Source organism: Primulina huaijiensis, chromosome 7 (genome assembly GCF_012295235.1).
Source record: "Primulina huaijiensis isolate GDHJ02 chromosome 7, ASM1229523v2, whole genome shotgun sequence".
In the NCBI taxonomy this organism is placed as follows: domain Eukaryota; kingdom Viridiplantae; phylum Streptophyta; class Magnoliopsida; order Lamiales; family Gesneriaceae; genus Primulina; species Primulina huaijiensis.
The window spans coordinates 12,998,670-13,025,254 of NC_133312.1; the positions used below are offsets into that span (position 1 = coordinate 12,998,670).

General features: G+C 37.9%; 2 protein-coding genes across 3 annotated transcripts; both read right to left on the bottom strand.

Moving 5' to 3' along the window:
• Nucleotides 1-9,587: 9,587 nt before the first annotated feature.
• Nucleotides 9,588-16,673, bottom strand: LOC140980147 (uncharacterized). Of its 2 annotated transcripts, XR_012175888.1 has the most exons (5): nt 16,543-16,652; nt 12,101-12,160; nt 11,402-12,008; nt 10,053-10,386; nt 9,588-9,971 (listed from the first exon to the last, which is right to left on the bottom strand). XR_012175888.1 is itself a non-coding variant. In XM_073445841.1 (2 exons), exon 2 carries the CDS (start codon nt 15,861-15,863, stop codon nt 14,655-14,657), a length of 1,209 nt encoding a protein of 402 aa, XP_073301942.1. In that variant the 5' UTR covers nt 15,864-15,881; nt 16,543-16,673; the 3' UTR covers nt 14,408-14,654. The 2 variants fall into 2 exon arrangements, 1 of the variants encoding a protein (XP_073301942.1); XM_073445841.1 differs by lacking the exons at nt 9,588-9,971; nt 10,053-10,386; nt 11,402-12,008; nt 12,101-12,160 and adding an exon at nt 14,408-15,881 and having other exon boundaries at nt 16,543-16,673.
• Nucleotides 12,307-13,900, bottom strand: LOC140980148 (uncharacterized). Its single transcript, XM_073445843.1, has 2 exons — nt 13,108-13,900; nt 12,307-13,018 (listed from the first exon to the last, which is right to left on the bottom strand). Exons 1-2 carry the CDS (start codon nt 13,383-13,385, stop codon nt 12,307-12,309), a joined length of 990 nt encoding a protein of 329 aa, XP_073301944.1. The 5' UTR covers nt 13,386-13,900.
• Nucleotides 16,674-26,585: the final 9,912 nt, after the last annotated feature.

Sequence of the window (26,585 nt, forward strand, 5' to 3'; positions counted from 1 at the left end):
TTATATTTGATCCTAATAACAATTAAATGTTGAATTAGGTTCGGGTCCCCACACAAACGATTCCGAAATAAAAGAATGCGTGGCTCCTGAATCTAGTAAAAAATAGCAGTAATACCAGAAATCAAGAACATCCCAGTGATCATCGATGTATCCGCATTCACTTCCTCTTTAGTCATGGAGAAAAGGCGTCCCTGTACTTTCTCAGAACTCCCTGGACAATTCCTGGCGAGATGCCCTGGCTTTTTGCAACGATAAAAAACATTGGAACCTTGCATACATTCCCCGCCATGAAGTTAGCCACATTTAGGACCAGGTGGTCTGTCCTGTTCTTTACGAGGAGTGGGACCCTTGCCACGAGGTTCCGTCTGGTCTAGTACCCTTGCTATCAGTCTTTTTGCCTTGTCCCGTTCCTTGGCTCTTCTGAAAGTACTGCTGCCGTCGTTGTTGCCTGTCCCTGTCAATGTCATGTTCATCTTGTTCCGCCATAAGTGCTCTTTCTACTATCTCCCCGTATGTAGAAACTTTCGACATCTGTACATCTCTTTTAATTTCAGAGCGAAGTCCCCGCATGAAGTGTTCGCCCTTACTTGTGTCATCTTGTGCAATATACGGTACATATTGGACTCCAGCCTCAAATTGTTGTATGTATTCTGTCATTGACAAGGTTCCTTGCTTCAGGTTAAGGAAATCGTTGGCTTTCTTGGCTCGTACATCTTTACTGAAATACTTGTTGTAAAATACGGTTTTGAAAGTTTCCCATGTCAATGGTCCAACCGGTAATGCAACCCTTGCACTCTCCCACCATATTCTTGCATGTTTTGTTAATAAAAAGACGGCACAAGTTACTTTGTCAATATCTTCCATATGAAGGTAAGAGAAGATGGACTCCAATGACTTAATCCACTCTTCTGCTACTACTGGATCGGTGCTTCCCATGAATTCAGGAGGATTCAGACGTCAAAAATGATCATACACATCAGTTTGAACAGGCCCTTGTCTGGGGATCATGGCTTGTGCATGTGCCTGCTCATGTGTAGTCCGTTGTATCTCCAGTAATTGTTGTATCTGCTCCCCATGGACTTTCGCTTGTTGTTGGAGCAGCTGAGCAAAATCATCTATAGGTCGTGGTGCACTGCCCTCACCTTCGACCGCTGGGGCTTTGCCCTTAGATGACTCTCCTTCATGTACCTTACGTTTAGGTGGCATCGTCGCTTATCTTAACCTACATATAGATCACATAGACACATAACTTAGCATAAATTATGGGATACAAAGATACTTACTTGCGGAGTTCTCCATGTGGATGAAGTGCAGTGTCTTCCCTGTCGAAGAACCGTGGGCTCTGATACCATTTAAAATGTCACACCCTTACTCTATACTTAGCATAATTATCATAATCAAAATAGGGTTTGACTGATATAACTGTAGTATGAAGCAAATCAAACAAGGGGCATCACTTTGACGGTTTATAAAAATTTTGGCATGATGTCCCTACATTCTTGTAAAAACCAAAAACTCAACTCAAGCATCAACATCAACACATATATATAATCGTATTCTTACATACAAACATATTCTGTATCATCATACACCTAGACATAAACATTGTAAAACTTGTTTCAAACCCTGACATATTTTCGTACAATACATATGCGGAAGCTATACAATAAGAAGTCGCGGTTCTTGTCGAGGTAAGGCACGTCACAAGCATCCATTGGCGAACCGGCATCCTATATATCCTCATTACCTGAACCTGTAATACATGAGTTACGTGAGTTTATAAAACTCAATAAGTTGGCACTTGTATGTATCAATATGCATCGAAGGAACATACGTATCAAGTCGTGACAACAATGAATCTTTAAATTATGTCATATTATAGCATATATTCATGTTCATTTTTGTACTTGAGCCTCATTAGTTGACCTGTACTACAGTGCTTGCTTTATTATATAGCTACTACTGTGTTGGACGTCAGAGAGCAACCTTTGGCAACCCCACGCCCCATGAACATATATTCGTCAATAGCTTTGGTTGACTTAAAACCACCCATGATGTCAACAAGCTCTATATCATGTAAAAATCAATCATTTTTCCTTTCATGTTCATGTTCTTGTTCATTACATAGCTCCCAACATCAATATTCATGAGTTCCTTTCGTAATTAGTACATAACAATGGAATATGGTGCTATGTTTCATCAATAAGTACACTAACAATGTACATATATCAATAATCAATGCAAGGCATTTGAATTCATAATATTCCTCATGTATTACATCAATAACATGCCAACTTACAGTCCAAGCTTAAGAACACTGGTTTGAGACGGTGTTTCTCGCTCCTATATTGTCAAATATACCAATAATTCAGTCACTATTGTATAAACTAGATGAAAATCATTCATCTACATGTAGAACAACTAAAAGAGAAGAAAACTTACACCTCTATGATGTTCTTTTGATGGATAACTAAGATCTATCTTCAAAATGATGAAGGAAGGGAAGAAGAGAGCTTTGGGAGGAAGTTTTCTTGATTTCTTTCGTGTTTTGCTGAATAAGAGATGAAAGAAGTTGATGGAAATGTTCAGAACTTCGAAACTTATCATCTTATATATAAGTCGGCGCTCAAGCGATCATTTTCTACCGCCCGGGCGCGGAATGTTCGGTCCGGATACTAAATTTTTCATGCACTGGCGCTCGGGCGGTCATTTTCTACCGCTCGGGCGCCACATGTTCGGTAAAATTTGTGAGCTTGTAATGTACCGGCGCTCGGGCGGTAAAATCTTACCGCTCGGGGGCCACCTGTTCTGACTCTGCGCACTGTTTCATCAAAGATCGCTCCAGAAATGTCTTTTTCGTTCATAATCTGCAAAAATGATAAATTAAAAAGTTGGAGCTCTATGTCTTGACTTGAATCTCCAAAAAGTTTCAGGTCATTTATAGGTCTGAGTAAAAAGTTATACTCATTCTCCTAACATGTGTCAGTGAGGGAATGATGGTATACACGACACACTTCGGGGCACTTTTGGCTTGTTTTCTACAATGATTTGGACAAAACCCTAAACATAAAAGTTGTTTCATTATATCTTAGCTTTCTAATGGTTATAGCCTCACTCAATTTGGATCAATATTCAAATAATTATGCTAAAACTCGTAAAAACTACCACAATTTCATCTCATTTCCTATCAACTTCCTTACCCTACTTCTACCTACACATCTTACTATCACTATTTTAACACATATTCATTCTCAATAGACCATGGACAACATAAAAATCATGTTCAATCTCAATATCGATACTTCAATCAACATGTAAAACATAATGAGGCAATTAACTACATAATAAACGACATAAACGTATTATTATCATTTGTACGAGTAACTAGGCATTACAATATGAATCTAGCCAGCCAATATGCGTTCCAAGAACCAATTGCGAGAGGACGCTTGAAGATGTTGAATGTTTCCCTTCATCCAACAAATGAAAGCTTGGAAACAAGGCTCGAGGGGTTCGGGTTGCATCACAATCAAGTAGAGGATGAATTGGAAGCTTGCGCTTTAGCGTGTTGCGGGAAGTTTGAGCCGCCAGAATACTATTTTATTAACCTAGTTTCCTTAGTTTAATTAATTCTAAATTAAGTATTGATTGTTATCTTTAAATATGCAATTTTCTATATTTAGGTTTTCGTTATCAATATTTAAGCTAGGATACCATGTAAACAATTCAACTTTGATTCATTATTGATTTAATATAAAATTGTGAGATTTTCTCTCAAATACACTTCGGTGTTTTCAAAATCGAACTTTCAAAGGTGGAATCTTTCGTCGTTCGTTTATCGATTTTCACGAGGGTTGCCAAGGGCGGGTTCTTTGGAGGTTCTCTTGAATGCGATTGTTTCTACCGTTGATTAATTGTTGCTAGACCGCGTGATCTACAGGCGATTATCACGCCTATCAATTACTTGTTTCAAATATCGGGACAAATCAAAGATCTCGTGGGCGGGATCGTATCTATTACATGAGCGGATGAGTAGGCTTGAAGTTAGTACTAGTGGAGATAAATGTAAGCCTAAAAATACGGGTAGAGGAGAAGAAAAGGAAGAGTATGATTTGGGAATAGATGAGGAGAGCGAAAATGAGAATTGGGAAAGGAATGGAAGGGGTAGAGGATTTAGTAGAGGAATAAGAGAAGCCGTACGTGGTAGATATGATGGGAATAGGGAAGATGGTAACATGGGTAGCATTAAGATGAAAATTCTTTCGTTCCATGGAAAATCTGATCCGGAGGCCTACTTAGAATGAGAAAAGAGGGTAGAGTTTGTGTTTGAATGTCACCACTACTCCGAACAAAAGAAGGTTAGGTTGGCGGTGGTGGAATTTCTAGACTATGCTCTCATCTGGTGGGATCAATTAATGACCACTAGGAAGAGATATAATGAGAGACCCATTGAAACTTGGGATGAGATGAAGAGGGGCATGAAGAAGAGGTTTGTGCCCAATCACTACTATACGGAGATGTTTAAGAGGTTACAAACTTTGAGGCAAGGGGTAAAGAGTGTTGAGGACTACTATAAGGAGATGGAAGTAGTCATGATTAGGGAAAATATTCAGGAAGATAGTGAGGCGACGATGGCTCGTTTTCTTTGTGGTTTCAACAGGGAGATTCAAGATCAAGTGGAACTTCGGCACTACTTGGATCTAGACGAGATGGTGCAAATGGCCATAAAGGTGGAGCAACAACTCAAGAGGCGAGGAGTTGGCCGTACCAATCAAATTGGATGTTCATCATCTTCTTGGCAATCAAACATTGTTTCACGTGAAGAAGGCACAGTGGTGGCCAAGCCCAAAGCAGAAATTAATCAAGATACGCTTAAACAAGGAGTTCAAGGTAAATCTGAAACTCTTCTTAATCGTTCTAGAGACACTAAATGTTTTAGGTGTCAAGGGTTGGGTCATATTGTTAGCCAATGTCCTAACAAGAGAGTAATGATTATGAATGCTTATGGGGATTATGAATCTCAAAGTGATGGGGATGATGATAATAGTGATGATAGGATGCATGAATTGGACGATCCAGTTGAGAGATATGAAGTGGTGGTAGGTGAAGCATTGGTGACTAGGCGCATCATGAGTGCCCAAGTCGAGGAGGAGGAGACCAATCAAAGAGGGAACTTGTTCCATACTAGGTGCTTTGTAAACGAAAAAGTTTGCAATGTTATTATAGATGGAAGGAGTTTTACCAATGTAGCAAGTTGTGAGATGGTGGAGAAGTTGAATTCGCCCACTTTAAAACATCCACAACCATATAGGATTCAATGGTTGAATGATTGTGCGGAGGTGAAAGTGAACAAGCAAGTTTTGGTGGCTTTTTCTATTGGTAAGTATGTTGATGAGATATTGTGTGATGTGGTACCAATGCATGCTTGTCATATATTGTTGGGTAGGCCTTGGCAGTATGATAGGAAAGTGACACATGATGGTTTCAAGAATAGGTACTCCTTTGTCCTAAACAAAGAACCGATTGTATTATTTCCCTTGTCCCCAAAACAAATATTTGAGGATCAATTAAAGAAAAGAAAAAGGGATGAGGCCGAAAAAATGAGTGTTCAAAAAAGTGAGATGGCCTTAGAAAAAGGAAGAGAAATGGTCGAAAGAAAGACTGAACAAAAGAGTGAGATGACCATAGAAAAGAAAAAAGAGAGAGAAAAAGAGGCCAAAGAAAAATAATTTGAAGGCCCAAAAGAGCGAGAAGAGTGAGGTTGAGAGTTGTTTATTCTTGCATAAACCATGTCATGTACCTTTGTACAAGGTGGTTTATTCTTATTGTGATGATATAGCTGGTTCAATCCCGAGCATTGTTAACCCTTTGCAGGATTCTAGTAGTGTGATGATGAGGAGGCGAGCGAATGTTGATGGTACAAAAATGCATTGGGGTGACCCATATGATGTTGAAACCAATCAACGTGTGGTAAAGGTAGTTGACGCCGCAACGACTATGAGGTATGACCTTCTTCGTTACCTTAGTTCCTTGTGTTGTCGTTTTCAAGGGTTTGGAGAGCGTATTGAACATGTGATATTTAGGAGGTATAACTGTGACTTATCCTTTTTGCCTAAGTGTCATAGAATTAAGGATGATAAAATATTTCATGAATCAAATTCAACTATTATTGATTTTGAGTTTTCAAAAATTGTCAAATTGATAAGACTTTGTTATGGAAATGAAATGATTGCGTTGGTATTAAACTCATATAATGTGATAAATGAAAGCATGGTTAGTACATTTAGCGTGTCACATTTGAAAGATTTATACTTGGTTGGTGGTGATTTTGAAAGGTGCATGATCGAATATGATAATTCCTCCATTCATGATGGATATATGTTTAAAGAGAATAAATTTTTCAATCTATATTCATTGCATGAGGTAAATTTTATTCCTATTGAACCGTGGATGTACACGTGTATGGATTTTATTTTTGTGTTAACTAGGTCTAAGAAGGGGAGGAATCTGATATTTGTGATACATAATCATATTTTATCATTTGGTGTCATTTATTATTTGGTGCATGTTGAGGTTGGTGAGTTGATAGTGAAGGCAACCTTGGAGTTGGAGTTCACGGTGTTGATGGAGCACATGGGCGATAGCACCTACCGACTTGAGTTTAAAGGTAAGCATGTTGGTCATATAATCCTTGTTATTACTAACTTGCCTCATTTTTGTGTAGGAAGCAAAGATTTGAGGACAAATCCTTTTCAAGAAGGGGAGAATGATGCAATCATAATCGGCCAAGCTCCGAGGGAAGCATGGGATCCATTAGATTTGCCGGGGCGAGACGTAGAAGGGCCACCGAATACACCAAAACAGAAGGTATCGCGCAATAGGACAGAAAACCTCGCGCACATGCACCAAGATTGGGCGCGCATATGCGCGAGAAGTACTGGACACCGAAGATTTTAACAGTGGGCTTCGCGCATATGCGCCGGACTAGGGCGCGCATATGCGCGACTGTAATGCCCGAGATTTATAGTATGTTAATCTGAGATTATTGATTATAAATTGATGTGATTATAGACAGAAAGTAACAGACCGGGGAAAACAAGAGAAGACTTTAGATATGTGCAAGGACAGAACCCCTCGCGCATATGCGCGACACGAGGCGCGCATATGCGCGAGCATGGCAGAGAACCTCGCGCATATGCGCGAGAAAGGGCGCGCATATGCTCGAGCTGGTGGACTGACATTGTGTCAAGATAGTAAGTCTCGCGCATATGCGCGGAGACAGGTCCCACATATGCGCAAGCAGATGAGAAGCCAAGCGCCGAGACAGTAGGTCTCGCGCATATGCGCCGATGATGGTCGTGCATATGCGTGAGACGTGCAGCACAAAGAATGAGCCACTTGGTCCTTGGCATGCATATTTAATATATAAAAATTTTTCATTTCCTTCCAACTTAGCAAGAAAGAACCGAGGAACGCTTGCGAGAGTTTCAAACTTTTCCTTTGAGAAATTTGAATTGTGTGCAAGATCCGTACGTTCAAATTATAATTCGAGTTCAGGACCGGACTCATCTTGACAAAGGCTTCACACGGACGTAAGTTTTCTTATGTTTTGATAGGATTTGAAAATATGATAGTGAAGGAATCAGATATGATTGATATATGGTGTTCTTGAGATAGTAGACATCGTATAATCGAAATCGGATTGAAGAACGGATACCGTATGAAATTGTTATCAGTTTCAGATTGAATTTGATTTACATTATACAGATTTTGTATCAGATTGAGTGTGTTGTTTGATTATGGATTATAATTTGTATCTGTTGTTATTATATTGCTGGGTATATCAAGATTGTGCTATTATGCAGTCGAAACAGAAGTAGATTGAGTTCTGATTATATCCAGTATTTATTTGAGTTGTATATTGATATTGTACTCCCCGATATTGTCCTTCTCAGATTGAGTATTGACAGGCTTCGAATTCCAGACTTCGACTTCGACTTCGACGAACAGCGACAAGAAAAAGTATAAATCAATGTTGAGCCGGGAGGATATAACTCGAGTTAGATATGACTTGAGTTTTCCTAAATCAGATACTTATTTGCTTGCATTGATGTTTGCAAGTTATGAGATTAATATGCTTAGTCTATTGAGTTATAGCAAAGCATGTATTGAGTCAGGGCGGAGGTGCCTAGTCAATGGCGGAGGTGCCAAGTCTTTGGCGGATATGTCAAGACACTGGATGCTTGGTTTATATCGATGTTGCGTAGGAGAGGATCGGCTTCTATTGCGGAGATTCGGTATCTTATGCCAATGTCCAGGAATCGGGATACCTAGATTAGACATGAGTTGAGTCTGAGATGTTGAGTTACAAGTTTATTTACAGTTTTATATTGATTCAGATTATGATACATGTTATTGATATCTGTTGCATGCTTTTATATCGATTCATATGATTGCGTGTACACATTGTTTATACTGGGAATATTATTCTCACCGGAGTTATCCGGCTATTGTTGTGTCTGTATGTGTGCATGACAACAGGTGGGGCAGGATCAGGGTCCAGAAGAGGATGAGAGAACAAGATTAGCGTGGAGATCAGGACCCAGAAGTAGAATAGGTTTCATCACTTGATATGTAGTTGTTGAACCCTAGTTGATATGGATCTATGTTTACAAGCACTACAAGAAAAGAGGGTTTCCGCGGCCGCAATATGCGCCGCGGAAAAATATCCGCGGCGTGCATGGCACGCTGCGACGCACGCTGTAAAGTTCAAAGCCGTCTTAAGTTTGAAACTATTGACAGCGTGCGGTTTACGATGCGGTTTACTCTAATAACGGCGTGCGGAGTGTGCTATTGATAGTTTTTCTTTCGGCAGCTTGCCCCGCACACTATGCTTAAAAGTTTCAACGTCGTGCAAAACATGCTGTTGATATGTTGACAAATTGGAAGCGTGCATTGCACGCCGCGGTTAAAATTATCCATGGCGTGCGAAATATGCTGTTCATGATTCATTGGCCGCGTGTACTGCACGCTGCGGTTAAAAGTAACCATGGCATGCGCAATATGTTGTTGATAAGGTGAGCTATTGACAGCGTGCAGCACGCTGCAATTAAAAGTAGTGATATGTTTGTAGGGTGCAATGCAAGCTGTAATCGATATATTATTGTACGCTGTCGATTTGGTTTATCAGCAACGTTATTTATATTATTATGAACCAAATATTAAACAATAATATCGAAACTCAAAAGATTTATCACACCACATCCAACCAATCACCGGAATTAAAGCAAAATAATAAGATAACATAAAAACTTATAAGTAATTAATGTCAATTCTCCTTTATCCAATAAGACAAAAAACTTGATAAACTAAACAAAATACCCAGAGGAAGCCAATATACTAATTTTTTTTATCTCAAACAAAAATCTCCAATGTAAGAAGCTTCATTATAATTTCATTATTTAGTAATGAAGCCAATATACAAATTATTATAAACACATAAAACAAATTAAACATAAAAATTCATGTGCAAAAAAAAAATACATTAAAGCTACAAAGTAAACTAAATAAGACTAGTGAAACTAATACCATTTTTCTTCCCAACAATAAAACAAAAAAATGATCAAGACAAAATCATAGGTCACTAAACAAAAATTCTCAACAGCATCAATACAAATTATTTTATCTATTGTTATTTAATTACTAACCTGTTCTTGCTCATTTCGTTCCCTCATATTTTGGAAAACAATGGACCTCATTTGTTGCACTTCTTGTTGAAGGTTGTGCATCATACTTTGAAGTTGTTTAATAGTTCCATTTTGTTGCAAAGATGCTCCAACTTTTGAAGGTGTAACTCCAAAGCCCATTCCACGCACTCTACCTCGAATTTCCTTCCCAAATACAAGGCTAATTGCATCCTCAGCAATGTTAGTAGTGTTTTGAGATTCAGGTGCACATTCTTCTATTTCTTTCTGCAAATAACAAACAAATAATTTTTGAGAAAATAATGAATTTAAGTTGACAATTTTTTGTTACAGAAATAATTTTATTACAATTTTTTCTCCAACAGCTTCACCACTAGGTTGTCCATTTTTCTTCTTATTGCCTTCCACCTATACTTTTGTTCTTGTAATTGGTATATCAACAGAACTTGTTTTCTCCTTGATTAAGAGGCATATAGAAATATATGAAAAATTCATTAGGAACATAATTCAAAAAATGTATCATTACAATTAAAAATAAAAAAAACTTTGAGAAGAACTTTTCATAAGGTTTTTCAAACAATAATAATTACCATAATGTAAGCCAAACGGGCATAACCTCTCCTGCTCATTGTGTGGTTGTGTATTTGCTTTCCCCTCATTGCCTTAAATTTTTCACTCTTTTCTTGAAAATAGAAAACATATAACATATTCATATATAATTGATTAGTCACATGATTGCTAAAAATTAAAGAATTGATCCAATGCATGAATGTCACATAATGGGTATAAATGAAAAATGAAGGCCCTTACAACACAACAACAGAATCTCTACAACATCACATTGTCAAGAAGTCCCTCGAGGGATTACTGCAAATACCCGAACAATGATTGATGAAGAACAGAAAACTTCTACCTCACATGAAAAGTAACTTAGTAGAGTGCTTAGTAGAATATTTACCAAAAGCAAATCTTCAAATGTAAAGATCCAAGAGTTAATGCAGTATAGCAGCACCAAAGGTGCTTAAAACACTGAGCGGGATCTTAATCAAGAATTCATCTTAACCAACAAAAATACATTACAGATTCTTTGTTTTCGTTGATAATTCTAAAAGAAAAATTCAGCATTTCCAATTCATACCCACCAAAAACCCAACTAACAAAAAGAAGAAGACTTTAGCAACAAACATAGAAAAAGACAAAAATCAGAAAGAACAGAATAAGGTGTGGAATAAACTCCACACCAGATCTACCAAGCCCACTAACATTAAACCATTACCACTGTAAGATACAGATTCAAAAACCCATTTCCACTTTACACCCGATGCAGCATTACAACCAATTAATGGCACACAACATTCTCAAATCTGTACCTTCTGCCTCCAGATCAATGGGAAAAATTGGAATCTAACCCTACTCAGTACTAAACACTAACCTTTATTTTAGAGCTTCCGAAGGACCAACAGATTCAAAGGTCGCGAAATCAACAAAGGAGCAAAAAGATCTGATCGAATTCTTAAGTGGGAATGAAGAACTCAATTTTGAGGAAGCAACAGAAGAAAAAGGCCCCAAAACCGAAGGCATTATCTGTTGTGTGATTCATTACTTCTTGGAATTATTAAATTTAAGCACAAAAATAATAACAATTATATGCATGTATCAAAAAGTCAAAAAATCCATAACAATGAATTGATACTTACTTGAAATGGTGATGATCGTGTCTTCTTTACAAACAAGTCCCATTGGTTTTGATCCATAAATTCGGGCTTCAAAAGACAAAGATCCCGTGAAGCCACTCGACCATCATCAACTTCTCGTATAAGTATTTGGAGTTTGGACTTTCTATCACGCCACAATTTACCTAACTTTTGAAAGATTGAATGTTTCTCCCACTCCTCAACTTTATAGTTCAACTACACATTAACAAGCATAAAAATATTTCTACATTTTGTAATAAAATAGGAATAAAAAAACAGTGATAAGTATTACCTGAAGATAACACATCTTATTCTTCATTTCCTCGTCTAAGTCATTCCATCGATCTAATGTGTATGGCACAAATTTTTTTACCATGCAACCTAGAAAAGTGGCGTACTTGACCGAATTATCTCCTATTGCCTGTCCAAACTCATTACGTTCCAGATCTTTGGGCTGTTGTTGGCCACTAACCAAATTAAACTTTGATGGACCTCGTCCTTTTTTCTTATTAGTTTTGGCGTCATCAACTAGCTCTTTATCACGCAAATATTCTGATGAATTAGGTGGAGTGTTGGAGTCCACTCTTGATAGCTTATTAGCTATATTTTCCTATAAAATAGCATAAAGAGATATTATCATGTAAAATTGAGACTTCGTTAAAATTAAAACAAACCAAAATCTACAAAATAATAAAATATCACCTGAACTTCACCTACAGATACCTTGCTGCGTTTCTCGCCCAATCTGCTCATTTTTTAATGCTGCATATGAAGATATAGTCAAACATGTAATATGACATGATAATTCATTGAAAATAAAAAGAAAACAAACAAATATATTGCAACAGTAAATAAAGTGTAATGGAACCTTTTAAGTTAACTACAAACTCGACAACCGAAAATTTCAATCACGGATCAGTCACGTCAATTCCCTCACGCTCATTTCTCGCATACGGTTCTTTCTCAGTGATGTTAATCTCAAGTGTGGACACATCAAGAGGTGTGGATGATGTATAGGCTTCCTCTTGAAGCAAATTCATGTTATGCATACCCCGAGGCGGCGCTTTCAACAACACATACCAGTTTGATTCGTCATTGTCTCTAGAATAGAATACTTGTTTTGCTTGTGATGCTAAAATGAAAGGATCGCCTTCAAAAGTTCTTAGACCTTGGTGTAAGTTGACCAATGTAAAACCATCTTCCATTTTGATTCCAGTTTCATGATTTGCCCAATCACACCTAAAAACAGGAACTTTGAAAGAATAGTAGTCTAGTAAAACAATATTTCGTATAACTCCATAGTATAATACTCTTCCAATAGTATGTGAATAATCAGTCGCACTAGACTGACAAACAGTATCTGCTTCAATCGAAACACCACTATCTTGTGTCGACCTTTCAACATCAATTGTGTGGAATCGATATCCATTTATAATATAACCCATATAAGATATGACATGTTTTCTTGGACCATGTGCTAGCCATTGAATTCTGTCTGATGAGTTATCACAAACATGTTTTGATAACCATTGAGCAAATGTTTCCATATGTCGCTTCTGTAATAATGTTTCATTAATTAAGAAACGACGATCTGTTTGTTTCAGCTCCTCAATGTGCATCCTATTTAAAATCATTAAAGGGTGATTATTATAATATTTGAATTATGTAATAGACAAAGGCTAATATGATATGTAATTAACTATACTCACTGTAAGTAAAGCTCAACTTCAGCAGTATTGAACAACACATATCGATGTGCAGCTTGCAACACATGGTCATCTAACATTTTTTCTTTTCCTTGAGAAATTGGGCGACCTTCCACTAATCCATTCTCCAAATCCTGATTCCGATTAGAACGGATACTGATACCAGCCGCTTTTTCTATATAGGCACTACAAAATCGTATTCGTTCTTCTGCAAGGTAACACTCAGCTATGCAACCATCTGGCCTTGCTCGGTTCTTCACATACTCTTTAAGTGTTTTCATAAAACTAAAAAAAAAAACAAATTTCACATGAAACTAGTGTTTGTAGCAAATTTAAATTATTTGTATAACATAATATTGGTCTGAAAATAAATTAATATCTATTACCTTTCAAATGGATACATCCAACGGAATTGGACAGGCCCGCACAAGCGAGCCTCTCTTGCTAAATGAATTGTCAAATGAACCGAGATAGTGAAGAAAGCGGGTGGAAAGTACCTTTCCAACATGCATAGAGTTTCAGCAATATTCTCCTCGAGTTGTTCTAAACGGTTCCTAACTAACACTCTTTGACATAATTCATTGTAAAATGCACACAATAGAAATAGAGCACTACGTGGACCTTTAGGTAAAAGACTTCTCAATGCTACTGATAGCAATTGTTGCATTAGAACATGGCAATCATGAGAATTCAGCCGAATAAGCTTATGATCTTCTAAAGAAACACAATTACCAATATTTGAGCTATAGCCATCGGGTAACTTTATTTTCTTCAATCTAGAGCAAAATACATTCATCTCTTTTTTAGACAATGTGAGGTGCAGCAGGCAAGTGATACATATTTTCCCCTTTCTCTTGAAGATGTAATTCTTTTCTAATATTTAAGTGCATCAAATCTTTGCGAGCATTCACACCATCTTTGGATTTTTTCTTCACGTTTAACAATGTGCCTATAATATTTTCGCAAACATTCTTTTCAACATGCATCACATCTAAATTATGACGTAGCAGCAGTCCCTGCGCGTAACAATTAACACATTTCATAGTATTAGTTCATGATTCATAAAATTTATGAACAAAAAAACAAATTTTAAAAACTTGATGCATATAGTGCAAAATAACTCATACTCCAGTATGGCAAACTGAAAAAAATTGACTTCTTCTTCCACATTTGATCTGATTTTTGTACATTTTTTGAACTATCATGCGTCTTTCTCTTTCTCTTTGCATTATTGATAGTCTGACTCTTTTGTTTTTTCCCCCAGTCATTTTCAATGACTTTTACCGCATTGAGAATTTCTAAACCAGTCAAAGTCCTCGGTTTTCCTTTTCTCTCTTTTTTCCCATTGAACCACTTCTTTTTCTCACGAAATGGATGATCAGGAGCAAGAAATCTTCGGTGGCCTAAGTATGAAAACTTTCTACTGTACTTAAGCCACATAGAACATACGTCTTCACCATATATTGGGCAACCAAATTTTCCTTTTGTGGCACATCCAGCTAGGTTTCCATAAGTTGGAAAATCATTGATTGTCCACATCAAGATAGCCTTTAGTTGAACATTGACTTGCTAAATGCATCAAATGCCTCCACACCTATGTCCCACACCTCCTTCAAATCTTCCACAAGAGGTTCCAAGTACACATCTATATCATTTCCCGGTTGCTTTGGACCTGGTATTAGTAATGTTAACATAAGATTTTCCTTCGACATGCACTTCAATGGAGGAAGATTGTAATTGACCAAGATAACGGGCCAACAACTATATCTGGAACTAAGGTCACCAAAAGGGTTGAATCCATCTGTTGCAAGACCAAGACGAAGATTTCTAGGATCTGATGCAAATGCAGGCCACTTGTGATTTATTGTATCCCAAGCTACTGAATCTACTAGATGACGCATCATATGATCTTGACTTTTGTGATTGGAGTGCCAAATCAAATCTTCAGCCATTTCTTCTGATTTAAACATCCTTTTAAACCTTGGTATCACAGGAAAATACCTTAACACCTTTTCAGGAACTCCTTGACGAACTTTGAAGGTAACTTTGTCCACCTTCCATCTTGAGGAACCACACTTTGGACATGAGTCTAATTCTTTGAGCTCCTTTCTAAATAGACAACAATCGTTTGGGCAAGCATGAATCTTCTCATATCCTAAATCAAATGGTTTCAACAACTTTTTCATCGAGTAAACACTTTGTGGAAGTGTGGTTTTTTCTGGAAGCATGTCACCTAAGATCTTTAGGAGCTCATTGAAACTACTATCAGTGTGACCATTGGTAGACTTGTAATTGTATAATGTGACAGATGCTGACAACTTTGTATAAGTCGTACATCCGGGGAAGAGAGGAGTTTCTGCATCTTCTAATAAATTAGTAAACTCATAATCTCTTGCGTCAGACGTAGTGTGTCCAACCTGTTCATCTGAGACAAATGCATCCCTATATAAGTGAAATGCCTCTCTACTTTCATCATCCGCTTCTTGAACTCCTCCTAAACTACCTTCACCTTCAAATGGTGAGGTATCAGTTTCACCATGGAAGAACCAAATCGTGTAAGAAGGATCGAACCCCTTGAATATTAAGTGCTCATACACTTTGTCAAATGTCATATACTTCTTATTTTTACAACGTATGCAAGGACATAATATTACGTCACGTGTTTTGGCGTAGTCCTTGGCTTGTGCAAGAAATTTTTTAACCCCTTCTTCATACTCGGGTAGAAGTCTTGAAGGCAAATGAATCCATTCTTTATCCATTTCGTAAATGACCCAAACCTTAACATTCAAATTAATATATGACTTCAAATAATTTTCATTACTTCATAAATAAAATGAGAAAATGAATAAAAATATAACCTCAACTTCTGCCATAAATATTAAAAACTAGCCACAAAATTGTTAAAGTAGAAATAATTCAAATCCAAAAATAATTACTTGTCATCTAGCTCTAATATTAGCCACATAAATTGAAGACCAATAATGCAAAATTTAGAACCTAAAGATTCATCAAGCAATACACTTAATATATGGAAAAGGAATAGCACCAACACCAAGAAATGTGATTTTTCAAAAGGACAATTAATATTGCGAATCAAAAAAATGAAAGGAATGCTTCTTTTTTTTTTGTCTTTATTTTTATTTTTTTATGATAAGAAAAATAAATTCTTTCAATAACATGCATCATTAATTGGCCCATAGGTTGTGGAGGCAGGGGATGGGAAGTGCATGCTTTTATGATTAGGAAATCTATTTTTTTCTACTTCATTAACTTACGTGAAAAAGAATGCATCCAATTTTAACAGTAAAACCAAATCTAGGAATCTAATGTTGTCCGAAACATTTTTTCTCTTTTACTACAATAAATTTCATTTACACCACAAAAGTTAATTAAATATTCATAAATCAGCGAAAAGTAAGCAATAAAAAAGAATGGAACCTGTGTTTCTGGGAGAGCAGCTTGTTCTCGTTGATCTTATGCGCTGCCACGAGTTGAACTAGAACTATAATGCAAGCAAACAAAGCAATTGATCGAAAAGCCAAAATTTTTGTGTCACTTGAGAAAAAAAGAAGAGAAACACACAAATTAAAGGATGCTTAAGAAATTTGTTTATGCTTAAGAAATATGTGTTAAAACCACGTAGTCATGCATATTAATATGCAATTTTTGTGTCACTTCTAGATAATTTCCAAACCTCTCTATAGCCTCACATGTAATTTAAGAAATATCTTGAAAGAGGAAACAACATATAGGATATAATTATGATTTTTAAATCTAAACCACTCGACACTTGTTTAAAATTGTAGACATGGGGGCTCCACCCGACCCACCAAAATAGACGTTATAATTATGATTTGTAAAATCTTGATTCTTGATATGTGATTGTCTCCAATTTCAATATTAATTAAGTGGATGAGATTTAAATTAATTTTGTTTCTTTTTTCAAAAAAACAAAATACATCTTTGATGTAAAAAGTAATGTTAAATATTATCGTGGAAGGATACTATTATGATCAAGAATTAATAATTTTCTTGATCGAACTAACAACTCATACAAATGTAACTACATCAATGAATCTAGGCAATAATTAATCATTTTTCATAGTTATATTTCACCCCTATTCAACAACCCCAACAACCACTTTTATAGATGAAATTTAAAATTTTTCCCAATTATTATCATGTAAAATATCTACCTGACACACAAGTGATGCAAATATGTGGCAGAGGGAGACTAGATTGGATGGCAAATATTTTTGTGAGGCTTACATTAAAATGGGAGGGGACAAAAACATATAATGATATGAAATTATCTACGTGACAGACAAGCGATGCAAATAACAATAGAGCCCCAGGTAAAGATCACTGGGCCAATCCTGGATAATCCTTGTCGCAAAAGAGCTTCAATTGGTATATTCGCCCTTCATGTACAGACTAACAGGAAAAAAATTTCAACACATTCGAGTTATTGGGATGGATTAGGTGAAAATATTTAACAAACTACAGTCAGCTCGACATTTAATGGGGGCAATATGCATTAGAAAACTTGTATTCTCTCGAGAATTGAAAGCACACTTGCTGAAATTAGAGCCATTCTACTGAAATATGATCACAATCTAAAACTAAAGGGATTACAGTGCAAAATATTTTTTTAAGGAGTATACAAGTTTGTAAGAGGAACGTCAAGTACTAGCGCAGCGCTGTCATCTAATGTAGCATTAAACTTTTAGTGTGATTCATCCCAACACAAACGGATGAATTCATATCCACTGAACAATCGCCACGGGCAATGGCTTCTAGCATTACTAACTAACAGAACTGAAACTTAAAAACTAATCCACTTAGCATTACTAACTAACAGAACTTAAACCTAAAAACTAATCCACTTAGCATGTTCAACCATGTTTGAACATAAAACTGAAGGATCTATGTTTTTCGACCACATCTAAAAAGAAAATCTTCTAAACCAAAAATAACAATCTTGCACACAAGGATTCAAGAGAAAAACAAATATTTTTTGGGAAACGGCTAAAGAACCTGAGAGAAGGCGAGATTCTGAGCGAAATCGATATGATTAATTTTGAAAAAAAATAAACATAAACGACACACAGCTGAATGATTGTAAGAAGCAAAGTTCTTGGAAAGGCGTAACCAGGGCAAACACACGACCATGGAGGGTCGCGGCGAGTGGCTCGTGGTTGCAGCTTGGGCGGCGTCTGATGGGATAGCAGATGGAGCAGCGACGGAGTTTGGATGGGTCGTGTAAACAGAACGCGAAGAGGCTGGCCGTAGGCGGACGGTGAGACGGCGCTGGTAGAGGAGCGATGAAAAATTACGAAGAAATTTGTTAAAATTCTGATAATTTTGAAGCGATGAAATTAAGGGACGATGATTGAGAGAATTTGGCGATGAACGATGGGAATAAGAGAAGAAGATTGGAGGGTTTTGATCGGGAAAAAAAAGAAAGGCGCGATTATTTGGGGATTGGCGCCTCAATTGTAAAGTATTAATTTTATTGCCAATATTTACAGCATGCATTGCGCGCCGTAAATATGATTTTTAACAGCTTACTAAATGCACGCCGTTGAAATAAAATATTTTAACAGCACACTTTCCGGTACGTCGTTGATAAATATATTTACAGCGTTTTTGTTTTGCACGTCGTGGTTGGTGTAAGGTGCAACCACATTAACGGCGTGCATTTTAAAGTACGCCTTTAAAAATTATATTAACGGCGTGCTTTTAATGCACGCCATTAATGTCGTGCCGCAAAAAACCAGTTTTGTTGTAGTGAAGACTTGTACTTGTAACTTGTGATATGTATATCAGATTGATTACATTATGTTCTGCATGGTATTTTTTTTGCAACCACATTAACGGCGTGCATTTTAAAGTACGCCTTTAAAAATTATATTAACGGCGTGCTTTTAATGCACGCCATTAATGTCGTGCCGCAAAAAACTAGTTTTGTTGTAGTGAAGACTTGTACTTGTAACTTGTGATATGTATATCAGATTGATTACATTATGTTCTGCATGGTATTTTTTTTGCAACCACATTAACGGCGTGCATTTTAAAGTACGCCTTTAAAAATTATATTAACGGCGTGCTTTTAATGCACGCCATTAATGTCGTGCCGCAAAAAACTAGTTTTGTTGTAGTGAAGACTTGTACTTGTAACTTGTGATATGTATATCAGATTGATTACATTATGTTCTGCATGGTATTTTTTTTGCAACCACATTAACGGCGTGCATTTTAAAGTACGCCTTTAAAAATTATATTAACGGCGTGCTTTTAATGCACGCCATTAATGTCGTGCCGCAAAAAACTAGTTTTGTTGTAGTGAAGACTTGTACTTGTAACTTGTGATATGTATATCAGATTGATTACATTATGTTCTGCATGGTATTTTTTTTGCAAAAAATTTTAGACCCAATTGATTTAATTGATCCAATTATTCCCAAGAATGATTAAGAACTGAATTAGCGTCCGGTTCCCCACAGCAGGTGGTATCAGAGCAGTAGGTTCCTTTAGCCTGAGCTAGAAGCTAGTGAGCGGGGTAGATTGAGTTTTCTTTCCTGCTTCTGTGTGCTAGCATGGTTAATGCTTTGAAATATACATGTTTACCTGATTATCTGATTTGATTGGTAACCTGTATTATTGAGAATGAATCAGAACTGATTCTAGATCAGAGGTAAGATGATCAGAAGGGGACTGAGACAGATTTGTCAATTATGATTGCTAACTCTTTTTATAATCAGAGATGCCTTCTCGAAGAATCCTAGAACAGGGTAGTACCTCTGCGAATCCGATGGATGTGACAGCAACACCGATGGAAACCCTGCTGAAGAGATTTCTGTCGTTCCATCCACCGACTCTGAAGGGTACTGAGACTTCAGTTGAGTGTGAGAGTTGGCTAGATGACATTAAGATGCTGTTTGATTCATTGGACTACACAGATGAGGGGAGTGTTAAACTGATTGGGCACCAATTGCATGACGTTGCAAAGAATTGGTGGATCACAACGAAGAGAGCATTGGAGCATCAAGGTATGACTATCACTTGGAAGGTCTTTAAATATGAATTCTATCAAAGATTTTTTCCAGTATCGTACAAAAAAGACAAGGGAACAGAGTTTGCCAATTTGAGACAGGGTCAGTTGAATGTTGAGGAATATCGTACAGAAAAGACAAAGCTCATGGACTTTTATTTAAATATCTCAAACACATTTGAGACCATTTAAACTTTACTTGATTTAAATCAAGTCCACTAGTTGAATAATTATTTACAATTGGGTTCTTCAAGGCCCAATGTTATTTACTTAATTCAACACTTGAATTAATTTAATTATTTGAACTCTACTAGGTCCACTAGTGTTTAATTAATTCAACACTTGAATTAATTTAATTTAGTCCATAATAATATTTATGAAAATCACAATTTTCAAATACATTATTTATTTGGTCAACTTTTAATTTAGGAACACTTCCACAAATTAAAAGTCACATTCCCCTTATAGAAGTCATACTTCTATTTATCCTTACGCTTATAAACTCCTTTATAAGCCGTTCAACACATTGAACTATTTTACTTTTCAACGGGATCTAGAAAGCTAGTACTTGTGTGGCCCTCAATGGTTCATTGATACAACTAACCATGGGTTCACATCTCCATGTGATTCGGACTAAACATGTCCTTATACGAGCATACCCCAATTGCTCCATTTTTAATTTTCAACTCCTTGATAACAAGAACTGAAACAACCCCCTCTCATGACATTTAAATTTAAAAGGAAAAACATACGCGGAAGCATTAACATTTGAAAGGGAAAGAACAATATTGTAATATCCAAGCCTGGTGAACGGTACGGTTTAAGATTTCCTATGTTTATGGATTATTTGGTTAAGATTAAGTTTGATTTAGATGTTAAGAGTTGTGATTATGGGACATAGTATTGTTGGTTATTATTGTTTTGTGGTATTTTTGATATTAGTTGATGGGTAATTGTGTTGTATCAGCGTTGCTATTCGATTTCAGTTGCATAGAGTTGTTTTGGCCGAAGAGACACCGCACGCGCGGTGGGATAGGTACCGCACCGGCGGTCGTCATTTTCAGAAATTTGGTGGAGGTGCCGAAGGCACACCGCACCCGCGGTGAGGTCGGTAGCGCACCCGCGGTGCATGAACAGTAAAAGCGTGTTTCGAGATTTTAAGTGTTTAAATGGATGAGTTGGTCTCATTTTTCTCATTCTTTCCCCTCATTCTCGATTCTTCAGTCCTTGGGAGAGCTAGGGTTCCATTTCCTTTCTTTTCCTTCCTTTGATTCAAGCTACTTGTTGGATTATTGAAGTGTGATTAAGGTTCTTATGGGTTCAAGGAGCTAAGGTAATCTTGTGGTATAGTTTATTCTTGGTTTTGGTGTTGGGAGAAATCATGGGTTTGTTGATGGTGTTGGTTTAATGGATTTAATGTTATAGGTTGATGATTATTGAGATGTTAATGGTGCAATACTTGGTTTATTGTTGTAGGAATCCAACCAAGGGTATAGATTCAAGGTTCCAAGTGTAGTAAGTGGAATTCATTTCCTTGTGCTCACATGATAATATATGTATTGTGTTTCAATGGTTTTAAAGTGTTATTCGCTTCAATTTGATTCATGCTATGTATTAATACACCTTGTTGTATATTAGAGACATTCTTATGTCTCAATTATGTTAAAAGGAATATAAAAGAAAATAGAGTCTTCAAAGTGTTTGTTTTAATGCCAAAGAGAGAATTCAAATGTTTTATTGGATTGATAGATACATAGTCAGAGATTGCATGCAATTAGTTGATCAACGACCATAGGCTTATATCCCTCGGAGTTATCGATGTATATCGATGGGATATAGGTACAGAGACAGAGTTACTATATAGATATCAATCCAACAGAGAAAAGAGAAATACCATCGTTATTGTTATTCATTCTATGATATTCATGTTTCAGAGTTGATGGTATTTAATGTTTTCAAAGCCATGTTTTCAGAGTGTGATATGTACATTGCTATGTAAGAGTTCCACTTGCTGAGTTTTATACTCATTTCAGTTATTTCATGTGATGCAGATAAGAGCGACGAGCCGGGACGTTGATTGAGGCCGGAGTCATATGCATATAGAGATGGAGGAAGGAAAGATTATTTTGATAGCATTTTGGACATGATCATAAAAATGATATTTTGTTTTTTTGTTGTATCATTTGATTGATCATGTGTATACTTTTGACTATATGGAAATGTATTTTAAACCTTCTTTCCTTCAAGAAAAATTTTAAATTCCGCTGTTATTTTATGAAATCGGGTCAGAGGGTTACANAGGATAGTTCTTCCTCTAGAGTTGTCGATGAGTTCAGCAAGCTACAGAAAGAGATTGTCCATAGTGAGCAGATCCAACAGTTGTTACGTTTGCAAGGAACAGGCCAAGGTAGAGGTCAAGGGAGAGGCGAAGTGGCTCAGGCAGTTGGGACCGATGGGATCTTTACTGCTTTCAAGAGAATGGATCCGTCGGAATTTGCAGGAAGCATTGATCCATTGGTGGCTGTAGAGTGGATCAAAGCTCTTGAGGCGATTTTCGATCATCTCAACTATGAAGATAAGGACAGAATCAGTTGTGCAGTGTTCATGTTAGTCAAAGCTGCTCACATTTGGTGGAATGCTACCAAGGTAAGTGTTGATGTTCCAGCATTGAAGTGGCACGAGTTCACTGATCTTTTCTATGACAAGTATTTCCCAGATGCACTTCGAGCTCGGAAAGTGACTGAGTTTTTAGAGCTTCGTCAAGGAGGTATGAATGTTGATGAGTATATTCTGAAGTTTGACGAGGGCTGTCTGTTTGCTCCGTATATTGCCTCCAATGACAAAGACAAGGGTGCTCATTTCATTAGAGGCCTTCGAGCAGAAATCAGAAGGGACATCAATATGTCGAAGGCGGTGACATTCAAAGAGATTGTGTCTAAGGCTTTGTTGGCCGAGCAAGATGAGAAAGACATTGCCAGAGAGAGACAGGCGAGGCAGCAGTTTGTTGCTCAAAGAGGTCAAGGTTCGAGCCAAAGAGGAAAGGACCATTTTAAAGGGAAAGGCAAGTTGGAGCCGAGTCCTAAACCACCGACAGTTCCATCTGATCCTGAGAAGCCATTGTGTCCCAAGTGCAGTAGACATCATCGGGGAGAGTGCAGATTTGGTACTCATACTTGTTACCGTTGTGGCACTGCAGGCCATATAGCCAAGGATTGTCCAAGAGGCTCGAGTAAAGAGAAGGTGCAGGGTCGCATCTTTACCATGACAAAGGAAGGTATAAACCATGATTCTTCTGTGATCTCTAGCACTATTTTAATTTCAGGCAGAGTAGCTACGACATTGATTGATACAGGTGCTACTCATTCTTTTATGTCTGAACTATTTTTGAGATCTTTGGGTATAGTTCCTTCTGTTATTCCCCTCCAGTTTAATGTTGTTTTGCCTTCGGGAGATGTGTTGTGCCCAACATCTATTGTGTATGCGTGCTCTGTTCAAATTGATGGGCGAGTTGTTTATGCCGACTTGATTGTTATTCCGATGGTTGCGTTTGATATTATACTTGGCATGGATTGGCTATCAACTTACCGTGCAGTGATTGATTGCATTGCTAAGACGGTGAAATTTGCAGATGATGGCAATAGGGAAGGTTTGTTCGCCAGTGCAGGTACTTCGCTGATCCTTCCTTTTATTTCGTGTCTTGAGGCTAAGAAGTTGTTGTTTAGAGGTTGTGATGGGTTTTTGGCTTCGATTGTGGATATGGATAGAATTGTGAAGTTGAATATTGATGATATTGATGTTGTGAGAGAGTTCTCTGATGTATTTGAGGATGATGTGCCGGGTTTACCGCCGGACAGAGATGTAGAGTTTGTGATTGATCTAGTTCCAGGTACGGTTCCTATTTCTAAGGCTCCGTACAGAATGGCCCCTTCAGAGATGAAAGAGTTGAAGACGCAATTGCAGGATTTATTGGATAAAGGTTTTATTCGGCCGAGTTCTTCGCCTTGGGGAGCTCCGGTTCTTTTCGTCAAGAAGAAAGATGGGTCGTTGCGGCTGTGTATTGATTATAGAGAGATCAACAAAGTGACGATTAAGAATAAGTATCCGTTGCCACGGATAGATGACCTTTTTGACCAACTGCAAGGGGCTACAGTGTTCTCGAAGATTGATTTGCGATCTGGTTATTATCAGTTGAAGGTTAGGGAGTCTGATATCCCTAAGACGGCGTTCCGGACCAGGTACGGTCACTATGAATTTCTTGTGATGTCTTTTGGTCTGACCAATGCTCCTTCAGTCTTCATGGATCTTATGAACCGTGTGTTCAAGCCGTATTTGGATAGCTTTGTCATTGTTTTTATCGATGACATTTTGATTTACTCCAAGACCAGAGAGCTTCATTCAGAGCACCTCAGAGTTGTTCTTCAGTTGCTGAGAGAGAAGAGGTTGTATGCTAAGTTGAAGAAGTGTGAGTTCTGGTTGGAGCAGATTTCTTTCTTAGGCCATGTTGTCTCGAAGGATGGTATAGCTGTTGATCCAGTGAAAATAGAGGCGATTCAGAAGTGGCCTATTCCTACCACTGTACCAGAGGTACGCAGTTTTCTTGGTTTGGCGGGTTATTATCGTCGTTTTATTTCAGACTTTTCCAAGATTGCCCTGCCGTTAACTAATCTGACGAGGAAGACTGTGAAGTTTGAGTGGTCCAATGATTGCCAAAGAGGATTCCAGGAGTTGAAAGATAAGTTGACGACAGCTCCAGTACTTGCTTTGCCCAGTGGTTCAGAGGACTTTGTTGTTTTTACCGATGCGTCGAAGAAGGGCCTCGGTGCAGTGTTGATGCAACGAGGTAAAGTTATAGCCTATGCTTCTCGCCAGTTGAAGGATTACGAGAAGAATTATCCTACGCATGATTTGGAGCTGGCAGCTGTGGTTTTCGCCCTGAAAATCTGGAGACATTATTTGTATGGCGAAAAGTGTGAAATTTTCACAGACCACAAGAGTTTAAAGTATTTGTTTTCACAGAAAGAACTTAATATGCGACAGAGACGGTGGTTAGAGCTTGTCAAAGACTATGATGTGACCATTAGTTACCACCCAGGGAAGGCGAATGTTGTAGCGGATGCATTAAGCCGTAAGTCGAGTTCTTCTTTAAGTTCTATGATTCCGCAGCCGTTGTTGTTAGATTTGCAGCGAGAGGAGATAGCTTTGGTGGTTCCTGGAACCATTGCTCGTTTTTCAGAGTTGGTTATTCGGGCTACATTGACGGACAGGATCCGTAGAGAGCAGGATATTGATGTATAGTTGTTAGAGTTGAGAGCTAGAGCAGAGGAGAGAGGTAATTCAGAGTTCGCGGCGAATAGAGATGGTTCGGTGACGTTTAGAGGCCGTATTTGCATTCCTGCTGGTGATGATATTCGGTGAGACGTCTTGACAGAGGCACATACAGCGCCATACTCGATACATGCAGGCAGCACTCAGATGTATCAGGATCTTCGTAGACTCTATTGGTGGCCAGGTATGAAGAAAGATATTGTCATGTTTATTTCTCAGTGCCTAACTTGTCAGCAGGTGAAGATCGAGCACCAGAGACCTGCTGAGACATTGTTATCATTGCCGATTCCTCAATAGAAATGGGAGGACATTACGATGGATTTCGTGACTGGTCTTCCCAGAACGCAGAAAGGTTTTAACTCTATTTGGGTTATTGTTGATCGATTGACCAAGTCGGCGCATTTTCTTCCAGTCAAGACGACATATTCCATGAACCAGTATGCCGAAGAGTACATAGCAGAGATTGTTAGACTTCATGGTGTTCCTGTGTCGATCGTGTCTGATCGTGATCCTAGATTTTCTTCAGAGTTTTGGAAGAGTTTGCACAGAGCTATGGGTACACGGTTAGCATTTAGTACAGCATATCACCCCAGAGCGATGGTCAATCAGAGAGAGTTATTCAGATTTTAGAGGATATGCTCAGAGCTTGTACTATCGATTATCCTGGTAGCTGGAATTCTAAATTTCCTCTTGTTGAGTTCACGTATAATAATAGCTACCAAGCGACAATTGGCATGGCACCGTATGAAGCACTTTATGGTAGGAAGTTTAGATCTCCCTTGTATTGGGATGAGATTGGTGAGAGGAAGATGCTGGGTCCAGAGTTAGTCCAACAGACTGCTGATGTTGTTGCTGTTATCCGAGAGAGAATGAAGACAGCGCTGTCGAGACAGAAGAGTTATGCCGATGTGCGTCGTAGGCCATTGCAGTTTGAGATTGGAGATCATGTGTTCTTGAAGATAGCTGTAACGACCCATTACAGGCCCAGTGGACCGCCCATACGGCCCACTGCCCCAATCGACCCAAGGCTATCCCGATCTTGGGCTCTGCTTCATGGGTTCGAGATTTGGGGAGGTATCACTCCACCAACTTGGTGTGGAGA